We start from the raw sequence: 12,719 nt of genomic DNA on the forward strand, positions 1-12,719 counted from the left end.
TGTGTCATATTCAGAAAACTTCACCTGCAGCACGTTTTCATAGCACCGAAAACGTTTTTTGGTGTCCTGTTTCCCTGCAGAACTATTCCACTGGTAAAACGTTACTCTCTTTTCCTTTCCCAGATTGGTAACAGTACTGTTGACCAGGTTTATTTGTGTGCGTAGTTTATAAATTGTATTTGTTTTACTAGGGCAGCCCGGAGGTCTCATGAAGGCGCTTAGAGGGGGGATTAAAAAAGCAGGCAGAAGGGTAATCGGCTGCAAAGAAGGTCAGCTAATAGAAGGTGGGGTCAAAGTGTAGTTTAATTCTGATATATCTGCAATTTTTTTAAGTATTTATTTTATTGTTTTACCTGTTTGACTGGATACAATTTCCTTGTGCTCTTGTGTTGACAGCGAGTTTGGTTTTGTGTCTGTTCTGTCCTGTGACGTGGAAGTTGTCGTAACTCTGGAAAAGTTTGTAAACCTCTCAAAATCAGCCTGAACGTCAACCTGCTCAGATATATCCTGTTAATTCAGTCTTAGGCCCATGTGCTAAAGCTGGCCCTGGATAAAGGCCTGGACTGGAAGCCAGAGGGGTTCAGAGCTGTAATCTAGAGGAGGGGGGCCTCATGACACACCACAATGCACTCTTAGTGTTCAAGTGGGCAGGATAAAAAGAGCATCATAGTTGTGTGATACATTTTGATAACTAATGCTGACGTCCCAAAGTGTCCTACGGCCAACCAGTGGATTGCTCTTATACAGGGGGGTAGTTTCAGGGGGGTGTTTGGGGTAGTACATTCCCTAATCTATTTTCAAATAAATAGTTGAGAACAAGTCCTTTCAGTCGGGTATGGTGAGGTGTTTGTCGGATTTCACCAGGAATTTTTACCCACACACAGACAAGAATGCTCACACACTCTCTCCCTCTGTTTTGAAATTCCTCAAAAATGTTGGTTCGTTTTACAAAATATTGTGTTTTCTCTCACCTAGTGCCCCTCCCAATCCGAATTCCTTTCCCCTTCCACTGCCCCTAAGACCAGCCTGTTTGTCCTACAATGTATTTTGTCTTTGTGTCTGCCTGACTGTTGGAAAATCTGAAACTTTCCGCCAAGCCCCCAAATCTTACTGGGAAAGCCGTGCCCCATATTTTATAAGGTGGTTTTTCACGTCTAGCGTTCATTTCTTCCAGGTGGCCCAAATCTCCTTTAGTTAATAGGCAAGGTGCTATTTTTTTAACATAGCTTCCTTCAGACACTAAACATTCTCGAAGGGTCAAAGCGCCTTGAAAACAAATGCCCTACTGGCAGCACATTTCAAAAACCTTCTTCTATTCTGGCCAGTGACAGGAGAGGATGTAGCCTCCAGCTCGAGCTGTCGACCTCCAAGCTGGGATCCTGTGATTCTGGGCAAATCACTTAATCTCCCCATACCTAACAAAAAAAACATGAATGTGTCCTCATGTAACGGAACTGGTGCTCATGTAAAGCGCTCTGATGCCCGATGTCTCAGGTTTAGTACGCGCTATATAAAACTAAAAAAAACTAGGGCTGTTTAGATATCCCCTGACTACTGAAAGTGCATTAATATTGAACTAAGGGCTGACTTGCGTTGACTGTAAATAAAAGCTGTATGGAAATTTACAATAGCTTTGTCAGAGTCAAAACCCTGTTGCGCAAGATACAAAATGTAAATGTTAAGGTATATTACGCAGTATTTATAGAGAGGTAACTCTTTACTGGCATAGACAATGACGGCTACGGAGCTTGCAAAGTTTGCAGAAAAATAAGTTAACTGTTTATGAGAATGCAAGAATTTCATTTTTTTGTCCCCCCATTGTTTTTAAATCTGCGTAGTACATTTAAAAGTTTTTTTCAAATATTCGGTGTATGTAAATATGGCATAATTCTGATCTTTGGTCTGTTATGCCTTTGATATCACAATTGCTCTGGTACAGTTTTTAAGAGCACTGATGAATTAATATATTTCTTAGTTTGAATTGGTCATGATGATAAAAAGAGGAATTTTGAAAAGGGTGTGCTTGTTTTTAAAGAAAATGGTCCTAACAAATATATTTTATTACCTTACCTTTTTTTGTCCTATAAACTTAAGAGGGTGATGGATGTGTGTAGAGTTCTGTCAGGCCTGTCTGGCTCTATGCTGCCACGCCCTTGCAAGTTAAACTGAATACAGAAATAAAGCATAGGGATGTAAAAGAAGAAGCGATGCTTTTCATCCATCTTGTGTGGTGTACGAAGACGCGGGCTGGATACGGTCAACGCAAGGCTCGTGTTTCCAGTGATCGGCCTAGAGTTTTAGGAAAGCACAACCTTTTCTGGCTTTTAAGGGCACTGAACCTGCTTTTTGAGAGCGACACTCATTTCATGTGGGCAAAGACACAGAACTTCCAAACCGGAGATTAAATGTGCAAGTCCATCCTAGGGCAGTTAGTGTGGCGTGCCAATGAACAGCAATGCACACCCAGTTTTAAATATATCCCTAAAAGACATGGATATTAGCTGCTTCAGCAGTACACTATATTTTACAAAATGGGCTACTTTTTTATGTTTTTGCCTGAGTTACTGCTTCAGTTTCTAATCTTGGTAGTATGAGATAGGATGTGAAAATCGAAGCACTGGCTGAAAACAAGTTGAAAGAGGTCAAAAGAATTGCCGGAGCTTGTGTTGAGTTCTACCATCAACTGAATTGTCTCTTAGTGCCTCAACGCAGGTGAAATAGTAAAAAAGCTCATTGCATCAACATCAGAATGATAAGTCTGAGCCCCCCCCCCTTTCTAGCCTTCATAGCAGTGAGCTGTAGTAGATGCATAGAAGTGGCCCTCGAGAGGTGTGTTGCACAATCTGGATGCATGCACAAGAAGGCAGGGTTCACAGCATGAAAGGTCTGCCTGTCGTACTGCACAATAGTTGTTATGGCAATAAAATTGAATATATTCATCCCTTTATACGCTCATGGGTAGTTTCCTTACTGTTCAACCCTCTATGTTCTGTTTATACTGAATCTGTTCAACCACTGAACTTTCCATGCAGCCAGTTGTGTTTTATTTCTGGTGGAGACAGAATCTGAAAAGAACCACTCACCTGTCCACACACAAGCATCACATGACACAGGGTAAACAAAGGATTAAATCACCGAAGGTGGACCCCACTTGTAAAGTTTTATTAGAAATAGAAGAACAGTTTCCTTGCAGGTCACACCAAAGAGAGCACTTTATTATCTGATATTGTCGAGTTTGACGTGGCTGTTGCAGGTACAAGTTCCTTGGTGTGGCCTCCGGTTCTCAGGGACCTCTGAGCTCCGGAGATGTATATATGCTGAGGGATTGGAGGGAAAAATAAGCAGTAGCAAGACAGGGTGATGAAGCCTGTGAGGTGCAGTGAAGAGGCGTACAGCGACAAGGCATGCAGGGGGTGGTGATGAGGAGAGGGGTGATGGCTTCCCTGCGCCCTTAGTGTGTTCCCTTGTGGACAATGGGTGAAAGCTATTGTAGCACACTGGGGAAAGTGCTGTCCTGATGCCACAGCTTGGTGGGTGAGACTGCCACGGCCTAGCACGGTGGGTGAAGTTTGGTGGCGCTTCCCAGGGTGCTGTGAGTGCAGATAGTTGTGGTGCAGTGGGTGAGCCCATCCACGATTCATGCGTGAGACGTGGCTTGTGCAGCTGGTGAGGCTTCTCAAAGTTCCACCGTGCAGTGGGTGAAGGCTAACTTGGCGCCAGGGTGCAGTGGGCACAGATTTCCACTGGTAACAAATGGACACACATGTGCAGCAGCATGCAAGGCCTGTGAAGGTGACAGCAGGCGTGTGATTCCTGCTGTGGTGCGGTAAGGATCCCCCCAGTTCCAAGGTAGAGCAGGTGAGACCTGCCATAGCTCCAGTGTAGTGTCCGTGCTGTGGTGTAAGCCTTCGGATAGAGTGTGGCGGGGTAGAGCAGGGCACAAGTCCTAAAAAAGAAGTGGGGGATGCTGACGTCACGAAAGGTGGCTCGCACCATCTGACTCATTGCCTCTCCTCGCTCACCCCTTAGATGCGATTGCATCAGAGAAGCCAGCCCGTGAGCAGTGTTCTGAATGGGCTCCAATCTTGCCACAGAGAGGCCAAAGAGTGGATGTGTGACTCCAATTGCTCCAGTTCTCGAGCTCCCAGTAAAGTAAGTGGGGGGACGCTGTCCACCCTCTTGGTGCCCCGACTCGAGCCCTGGGGTAGAGTGCCATAGTGTCTTTGTGTGGTGGGCTGGATGTGCCACTGTGCAGTAAGTGAGGGCTCCTCGTGCAGTGCGCGCCCTGCCGTGCCTAGGGCCATGCCCTGGTGCTCCTGCCGGGCTCCTGGCCTCCTCGGCTCCCGCTCTGCACGGAGCCCATTCACTCTCTGCGCGCCCGTCCACCAAGCCTCTGCTTTTACACGAGGACGCGGCCCCTTTAAGAAGTGGGCGTGGTTTCGGCGGAGCCGAGCACTGTCCCAGGCAGGAGTGGGTGCGGCCAGGCAGCAGGCGCCGCGCTGATTGGCCAGCCTCGTAAGGCGTGGCCTGGGGAGGGCGGTAGTGTGCGCGCGGCCGTGGGAGGCGCGTCAGTCTGAGCTGGGCGCCCGAAGGAAGCGCCTCTCCCGCCGCAGAAAGCTACGGCGCGCCGCAAGAAGGAGGGCACTGCGAGCAGACGCGGACACCAAGCACGGATCAGGAAGCAGGCACAGCCGGGGGAAGAGAAGTCCGAGCCGGGGAGGAAGGAAGTAGCTCCCGGAGGAGCCCGCGTGCATCACTGGGGCAGGCACGGATCATAGGCGCTGGGCGACGCCAGAGAGCCAGCTCCAGGAGGCGCTGCGCAGCCCAGACGGCATCCAGGGAAAGTGGGACCGAAAGGAAAGTTCGCCTCCAGGAAGAATACTGGGAGTTTCTTGCAGCAGATTGCCCACCCTCAGACACATCTCCAGAAACAAGGTTGGGTGCAGCAGGCAGGGGGTGACCCATGGCGCCCACCCCTCGGATCAGCCCTGAGAGGGGGCATCAGAGACCCGCGGTGCAATAAGGATCTGTCTGCGCGCGTGGGGCCGGCGGGACGCTCCCGGCACCCTCGGGGGTCCGCCCTGCAGTGGATTTTACATGGAATACCCCTGCACACCTGGGATTCATTCGGCCTCACTCTTCCTTAGATCCATTGTCTCCATCCCTCGCATCACACTCCATCCCAGGACATTGCTCATCGCTCCCATCTAGCGCCCGGAGGCAGGGCGATCTGAAGGTGGGCGCTGCGCGCATCCATTCATCGTCTGCTGCGGATCGGCGCTTCTGGCCTCCGACCCCTTCTTGCTTTGGCTGCCGGATGCAGGTGTAAAGTTTTCGGGTGGTGGATCCGCCGCCAGAGGAGCCCGTGGATTTGTTGGGATCTTTGTGGCTTGTGTTTTGGGGCCGCCTGGACCATGCCCGGCGGGAGGATGTCCTGCTGCCTCTGGAGGTATCTATTTGGGCTCGTGCTGGTGCTGTGCAGGGTGGCCCTGCCCTTGGCTAAGAACCTGGAGGCGGTGTCGTGGAGCTCTCGCAACCAGAAGTAAGAGTTAACCTTGTCCCTCACCCAGGGTCCGCGGCGCTACCGCGGACCCATCCATACTAACATACCTGGCACACAGTGATCATGGCTTCTGGGGTCTGTGCACCCGGCCTTTTAGTTGGAAAGCGCCTACTTCACCTCTTAAAGCGCCTACTGGTGGAGTGCAAAGTAATTGAGCAATGCTGTGTTTGGAACGGGTGGGACGCCGTATCCAGCCCGGGTGGGGGGTAAATTTGAACCGAGGCTCGGGCCGCAGGAGCTGCACTTATAGTCGGGGGGGGGGGGGACGTGGCATCTTTCACACAATAGTATAGCGCACACATTTGTGTTTTCGTGGGGGGCGGAGGGGTGGCCCCCTGGGTTCAGATGTTAAGTTAGGCCACTTCATGGCTGTGCGCTTTGTAAGCAGCGCTATTTGCCTCTGTTACCACCACCAAGTAAGCTTAGTCCAGGAAGTGCTTCGAAGCCCTTCGTGTAACACCTTCACGTCACGCAGACTCTCCCTCGGTATTGTGTAAGGGCCGAGTTGTGCGCCTTAGAAAGCGTATTCCCCGAGCGCGCTAATCCCGGTATAATGCAGTTTATGCAGCCCTGGTCGGGTGTCAACCCTCTGAGCTATCTCGGCGGCGTCATTCCCATCGTCCTTTTCCAGCGCTATGCGTTCATAAGTGCGAGTCCGTCGTTGTTTGAGCGGAGTGAAGGCCGGCGGAGGCCTACAGTCTCGTCCCAGTTGTATTATTGGCTGTTGTGCAGCTTATGGACCCGTGGTCGGGGTGCCAACTCGCTGAGACGTCGCGGGAGCTTCTTCCTGCCTGTCCTCTTGTAGCGCTTGGAGGGCCTGGCGGCCTTCTTTCTAAGAGGAGGCCTGCACATCCCCTCCAGTGCTCCTCCCGTAGTGACCCACCGGGTCGAGTTGCCTGTACAAGTCACGAGGCGCTAGTGAATGTCACGCGGGCCACACCTTGTTTCCTGTAGGCTGGGATGCAAAAGCTCCCGTGCCTTTGTAGTTTTTTATATTCACGAAATCAAAATTCGGATCGTATGTGCCTCCTTCGAGTGCCACCTCCTGGCATCGGATAGAAACGAGCCCCCCTTAACTTGCACATCTCACCCGCGAGGGGGCAACTAGGCGACGGAGAGCGAGCAGCCCCCATCCACGGGGTTTGGTCCGAAAGGTATTTTAGTAAAGTATAATTGTAATGGCGAGGTAAATCCAAGTAGAGGTTTATTAGAAGTTACCGGATCATAGATGTTGGTTACAAGTAGAAGGATGGCTCCTTATTACTGCGGGGGGGTGCAGCAGCTCCATTTCTTTGAGATGGTCAGATAGCGCCAAGAGGCGAACAGCTCTCTGCCCTCGTGTCTGCCTCATCGATGTCTCTATGCACCCTTTCTGAGGCGTCCGTGCCCTGTTTCCCACCGTGACGCTTGGTGGGATGCTTCCAGGCGCTGCTGCCAGGGCACGCTTAGGACAGTGTTGCGGAGGACAAGAAAGGCGAACACGGGAAAGAGGCCTTCGTCGAGGTGGGGGGGGGGGGGGGCGTGTGGATGCCGGGCAGGTAGCTGCGCAGTCCTGGGGGTGGCACCGGCCCTTCTGGCGGCTGGCATGGGTGATGGGGCTGCGGCCCTGGCCTTGAGGTGGGCCGGGTACAAGGCAGTGACTCCAACGGGGCAGGCGTTTGCATGCTGGGCACAGGTCAGGCTGCAGTGATGTATCATCTACCAGTGGGTGCGTTTTACATACCAGTGCTTGCAGGCACCATCTTCCGCAAATACGGGGCAGGCCGGAGCCTCGCTGTCACTGCCTGAATCCTCGGGCAGGATTACATATCTGGAGACCGAACGGTTACTCATAGCGCCTAATACATTCCTTTGTAAGCGCTATAAAGACGTTGTGCTGTTACCGATAAGAGGCAACCGTGGGCCTCGGAGGTAATTCCCCGCGCAAGATTACCCCTCCAGCGGGCTTGATGCGCCTGGAGCCGGGCCCTGTTGGTCGTGTCCAGGCACCGAGGGTGGCGGCACAAAGGTTCACGTTTATTATGTTAATTCTCAAGTGTTCTGTATAGCTGTGGAAGGTGAACTTTATTTCTTGAGAAGGGCAGTCGATTATGGTAGGGTGTCTTGGCCCTGCAGCCTTGTGTCCTCAGCTTGGGTAGTTGTGTAGAGCTACATAACTCTATAAATAGGAATAAATAGGTGGCCCACTTAGTTTCTAGGCGCTATGTGCAGGCTGGGCGCACGTCTGTAGTTCTATCCTGGGGCGCCTTCATCTTGCCCTGGCCTCCCCCTCGTTTCATATCACCCTGGGATGTGCTGTGAGGGGGCTCAACAAACGGCCCGTTCCGAGCTTACCTGTGGGTGGCGGGCCTTCGTAGCGCCTCACGCTTCCACGCGCTCTGCTGGGATGCGGCATTAAACGTTTTAAGCTGCGAGGCAGTGTTCTACTATGACGTGGCCCGAGAGTGCGGGGTCTTTTTAAAATACTATGGGGGTCTATTTTCGAGCTTGTTCTCCTTCCTGGCCTCTCCAATGATGGTTTAAAGTGCTCGTGGTTGTGTCTGAGCGGCGTGGAGCGGGAAGGCCGGGTTCCTGCAGCCTCGCCCGGTTTCATTCTTGGGTGTCTTTGGATAGTGCTGGGGTAACCCGCTTCAAGGCGCGGCAAAAGCCTGCCCGAAGAAGGGGTGTGTGTAACTATATTGAGTAGTTTTCTCAAGTCGAGGTCTCGCCTTCTCCAAGGCCCGGTGGAGGGTGCCAGCCCGTCCCATCTGTGGCGAGGCCCGGGTCACTGGAGGAGCAGATGTCCGTTTCAGGCCTGGAGCGCTTTTTAAAATATCTTAATCTAGTTTTGTTTGTTTACTAATATTAAATTAGTTTTGGCATCCGTCTTTCGGGTAATGCCCGGCTGGCGAGATGGCTCCCGGGTGCACCCCGCGGCCCACCCCAGAGCCTGGGTCACACCACGGCTCCGCGCGCCTCATGCGCGAGGCAACAGCCCCTCCACCCCCAAACCTTCGCACCCTTCCTGGGCATTTGACAAAGGCATGGCGACGGTCGGTGATCTGTGGGCTCTCATGGACAGACAGACATGCCAGGGGTAACAACACAGCATAGGACCTGTCTTGAGAGAGGAACTTGCACCAGTGCGAGAGACCGAGAAACTCTGCTCCCCGCGAAGGTGTAAGGCCTCTGATGGGGTCTAGGGGGAACAAAGCCTGTTGGGCAGAGCAGGGCGAAGCAAACCACCTGCCCCCGGGCAGCAGCATAACCTCTCATGAACACTTTGATGCCAGCTCGAGACAGGATGGGGCAGATTGAAAGAAGCCATCGCGGTGCCCACTTCAGACATGACGAAACGCATAACCAGCCAGGCCATCGGAAGTGACCCGCACGGTGCCAGCTTACCGCCCTCTTCCTAAAATGGTCCGCCCGGGACCCCGTCCGGGGGTGAGTTGTGCCAATCTCGGGACTCCCCTTGGACCCGCCACATTGGCCACCCTGTACCCACCTCAAGTCCGTCCGTTGTTTTAGAATCTGGTTGTGCATTACTTAGAAAAAGCTCTGTATAGATTCAATAAATACACTTTCTGCTCACGAGCGGTGCTCAGGTGGTTCCTAAATTCCACTCCATATTTACTTCTTAAAAGAACCCGGAATCCCAGAGCAGAAACTCACATTTCGGAGGACAGAGTTCCCACGTCCCCTTTAGAGGTCTCCGTTGCGCTTTCGTACTTTTCAGAGGTGTAGGAATTGTAGCTTTTCGGACGCGTCTCTTGTTACAGACTTTGTGCAAACAAAGGCTCGGCTTCTGCTAGTCCGGCCTAGAAATACAAATATTCCGGCCCCTACACCCTTGTCTGGCCGGCAGAAAGTCTTGCGCCAAGGCGGTGGAGAGGCCACGGCGGTGGAGAGGCCACGGCGGTGGAGAGGCCGCGGCGGTGGAGAGGCCACGAGCTCCCTCAGTCCCTGGGAAGACCCAGGCCTCGGAGCTGGCTGGCAGGTTATAGACACACAGGAGAGGGGGGGGGGGGGTTGAACTGTTGCCATTGGGGTCATTATCATGGTCTTTTGGGGGGCCCTCTGCAAGCAATGGACTCCCGTCCGCATAGTGTCCGCGGCTCCAGGGCACCCTGCAGCCCGTGCCTGGGAACTTTTGTCCTTAAAACACCCTAATAACTGTTACATTGGAACACTGTGGTCATTTTATTTTTCAATATGCCCCTTTTCTCGTGTTTAGCCTTCCGTGAGAGGTTTGTAGCTTCACTGGTCTGTTGGAATCTCGTGTCCTCTCGGAATATGGCCTGTCCACAGCACAGATAAAACAGCCCCCCCCCCCCCCGGCGCCCCACTGAGACTTGGAGAGCCCTGTGGGCGTATCACCCCGCGGTCAGCCTGTTGGGTCTCTCAAACAGACCTTTTGAAAAAAACACACCCTTGAGTCGCGTGTTTCACCCCTATACTGTCTGTAAATGCACATTAAACTCCTCTAGGCAGGTCTGTAAGTAACCACAGCCCTCTTCCCCCAGGGGGTGCCTCTTTGTGCCACCTTCAATGCCCGGAAACAGACAGCAAGCAGCGGGCAGGCGGGTACCCCCAACGCACACCTCGAGAGCCGCAATTCTGTGCCCCTGGAATGTTAGTGAATATATCTCTCTGGCCGGAAGCGCGTCACACCCTCCCCTGGCCAGAGGGGGCACAGACCGGTCCCTATGGGATGCACTCACGGCCATATTAATCAGAACGTAAAATGAAATGTGTTTATAGAAATCACCCGTTATAATGGCGCCCTGGAGACCAGTGGGCAACATTAAAGATACTCACGGGAACTGGGTGGTCACAATGAAGGCAACAACTGCACCCCAAACTGTGTGCTCTCAATGTCTGATCTCGGGCATCCGTGTAAGGTGACTGCCCCGGATGGAATCCCACTTCGCACCCAAAGTCCTGTAGAGCGTGAATGCGGCCCTGGAAGGGTCATGGATGGCCTAGAAGGCGAGGTCCACTCCACGCCAACACTCCCGGGCATTGTGACAGCGATTGGACTTCAAATACCCATCAATGAATCGAAGGTGTAAGCGGTACCAATGCCCTCCCTACCACAGTTCACCCCATAAGGCATGCCCTTCAGTGCCCACGGGTGGACTGTGGGTGTTCTCAATGACCCACACCGTGCGCACTGCGGTTTCCTACCCCTATAAAGTCTGAAAATGCTCCCTCGAGGCACACACTGTGATGGCGACATGTCAGTACCCCATGTAGATACCCCCTTCATGAGAAGTGCCGTCCAAGCACCTCTGAGGCCGGTGCAAAGGCAGCTCACGGCCCCAGCTAACTTCAAAGAATCCATTCAACCTGCTGTCCTCTGTGGTTGCTTCAACATGAAGTGTGACCCATGGGTAGGTCTGTAAATACCCCCCGCTTTCACCGCCTTGAAGCTCGCTTAGTTGACAAGCCTCTACTTTTAGGAGGCAGGGCGCATGCGTTTTTTCGGGAGGAGTCTGGCTTCGTGATGTAAAAATGCGGCCTTGTAGTAATTGCAAATATAGTAACTGGCTTCAAACCAGCCATGGGGCTGCCTCGCTTTTGAGTTCTGACAAAGGGAAAAAAAAATACTGCTGTGAAAACAAAAATGACCTCTGTATAAAATGCACATGTGAGAAATTATTGTAGGGTGACTTTCTGTGGTTTGGGGGTGTAGAGTAGCTCCGCGTGCATTGCAATTGAAGCACCCCTCAAGCAGAAGTATAGACAAAACAACCAATCGGGTGTAGAGAGAGAGGTCTCCTCCTGGCGGAGCCAATGGCCACTCTTTATATAAATTAAAGAATTGGTAACAATATGTATCACAGACAACTGCTCTGTCCAGCCGGACCCAAAAACTGGGGTGAGTGCAAAGCTCACGAGCACCCCTGCCTTCAAGTCATTCGGATATGTTCATTGGCAAGATGCCTTTATTTATTTGAAAAGTTGTATATAGCGCAACCATGGCGCATCAGGGTGTCGGAGCGCTGTACAAATAGCAGTCCAGTCCCACAGAGAGATGCAGAGCAGAATAAGCAGAGATCCGACCCCAGCCTTGCTCCCCAGCTCGACGCTTTAGCTGTCATTTCCCAGTGAATGGTGGGGGGCCCCACATAGCCCTCTCGCCCCTGAAGTCACTTTGCAATAGTTTCCTTGTAGGGAGAGAGGAAATGTGGGCGCTGATGCCAAACTGCTGCTTGCAAGGCACGCTGATGATGTTGTCAAGGTTAAATGAAACGCCTCCTTCTATTTGCTCTCTGTGGGCTGGGGGGTCCCCAGAATCCCCCCCGGACTCTCTAATCCGGCCCTCTATCCACTCAGTGGCTGACGTTCTGAACTGTATAAACAGTTCCGTTTATATCCGAAATGTGCCTTTTCCGGCCCTCGCTCATGTAAGTGGCCTACTTAATGCAGGAGAGAGGGATTGTGTTTTATTCATGTCTAGTGAAGGGGGTGGTAGCCGTGGGGGGGGGCCCCCCTTAAAGTAAAGGGTCATTGGGTGGGCAGGTCCCATGTCCAACTTACTTCTGCAGAGGATTTGTCGCAAAAAGTTTATTTCAATCGTAACTATGAATTCAATGTACTCTGCTTACAACAGGGCATAAATACATCTGTATTCGGGGAAGCCCTTCACGCACCCAGGAGCCGAGCCAGGGCGTCCTCCGGTCTGGTGCGAAGAGGGACACTTTGGTATTTTACCAGGCCTGATGCAGTCAATTAAAACCTTTACGTGATTAAAAGAACACGTTGCAAGTATAAAACCCAATAAAAGCACACGAGGCAATAGAACTCTACAGTAATTGTCCTTATTGGTGGAAACGTGCAAGAATGAAAGCGCCAGAGCGTAGTAAGTGCAAATGGAGGCGGGCAGCATCGAGGAATGAAATGAAATAACGGGTTACAAGTGTAAAAACTTTAAGATCCAGAAGCGTAAGAATCAGGAGAACTCTGTAGTAAATTGTGCCTAATGGTGTCAAACCCACAATAAGTGCCCGTGCGTGGAAAGTGCAAATGAAGGCGGGGAGCATTTAGGAATGAGTGCTTCAGGCGGGGAGGGCACCGACTTTGAACACCTTCTTCGCAGGCCTACATTTTACCAGGCAAGATATTACGTGGCCCTCTACTCCGCGGCCCCCTACTCCGCTGGCGTGAAAGG

General features: G+C 52.0%; 1 protein-coding gene across 1 annotated transcript in view; it reads left to right on the plus strand.

The window, feature by feature from the left end:
* Nucleotides 1-4,570: 4,570 nt before the first annotated feature.
* EFNB1 (ephrin B1) overlaps nt 4,571-12,719 on the plus strand; it is a 100,306-nt gene continuing 92,157 nt past the window's right edge. Inside the window, exon 1 of the mRNA XM_086918335.1 lies at nt 4,571-5,542. Within this exon, the coding sequence (XP_086774461.1) occupies nt 5,415-5,542 (128 nt within the window). The 5' untranslated portion in view covers nt 4,571-5,414. The remainder of the gene's footprint in view (nt 5,543-12,719) is intronic.

This window comes from Lissotriton vulgaris, chromosome 4_1, assembly GCF_964263255.1.
Source record: "Lissotriton vulgaris chromosome 4_1, aLisVul1.2, whole genome shotgun sequence".
Lineage (NCBI taxonomy): Eukaryota > Metazoa > Chordata > Amphibia > Caudata > Salamandridae > Lissotriton > Lissotriton vulgaris.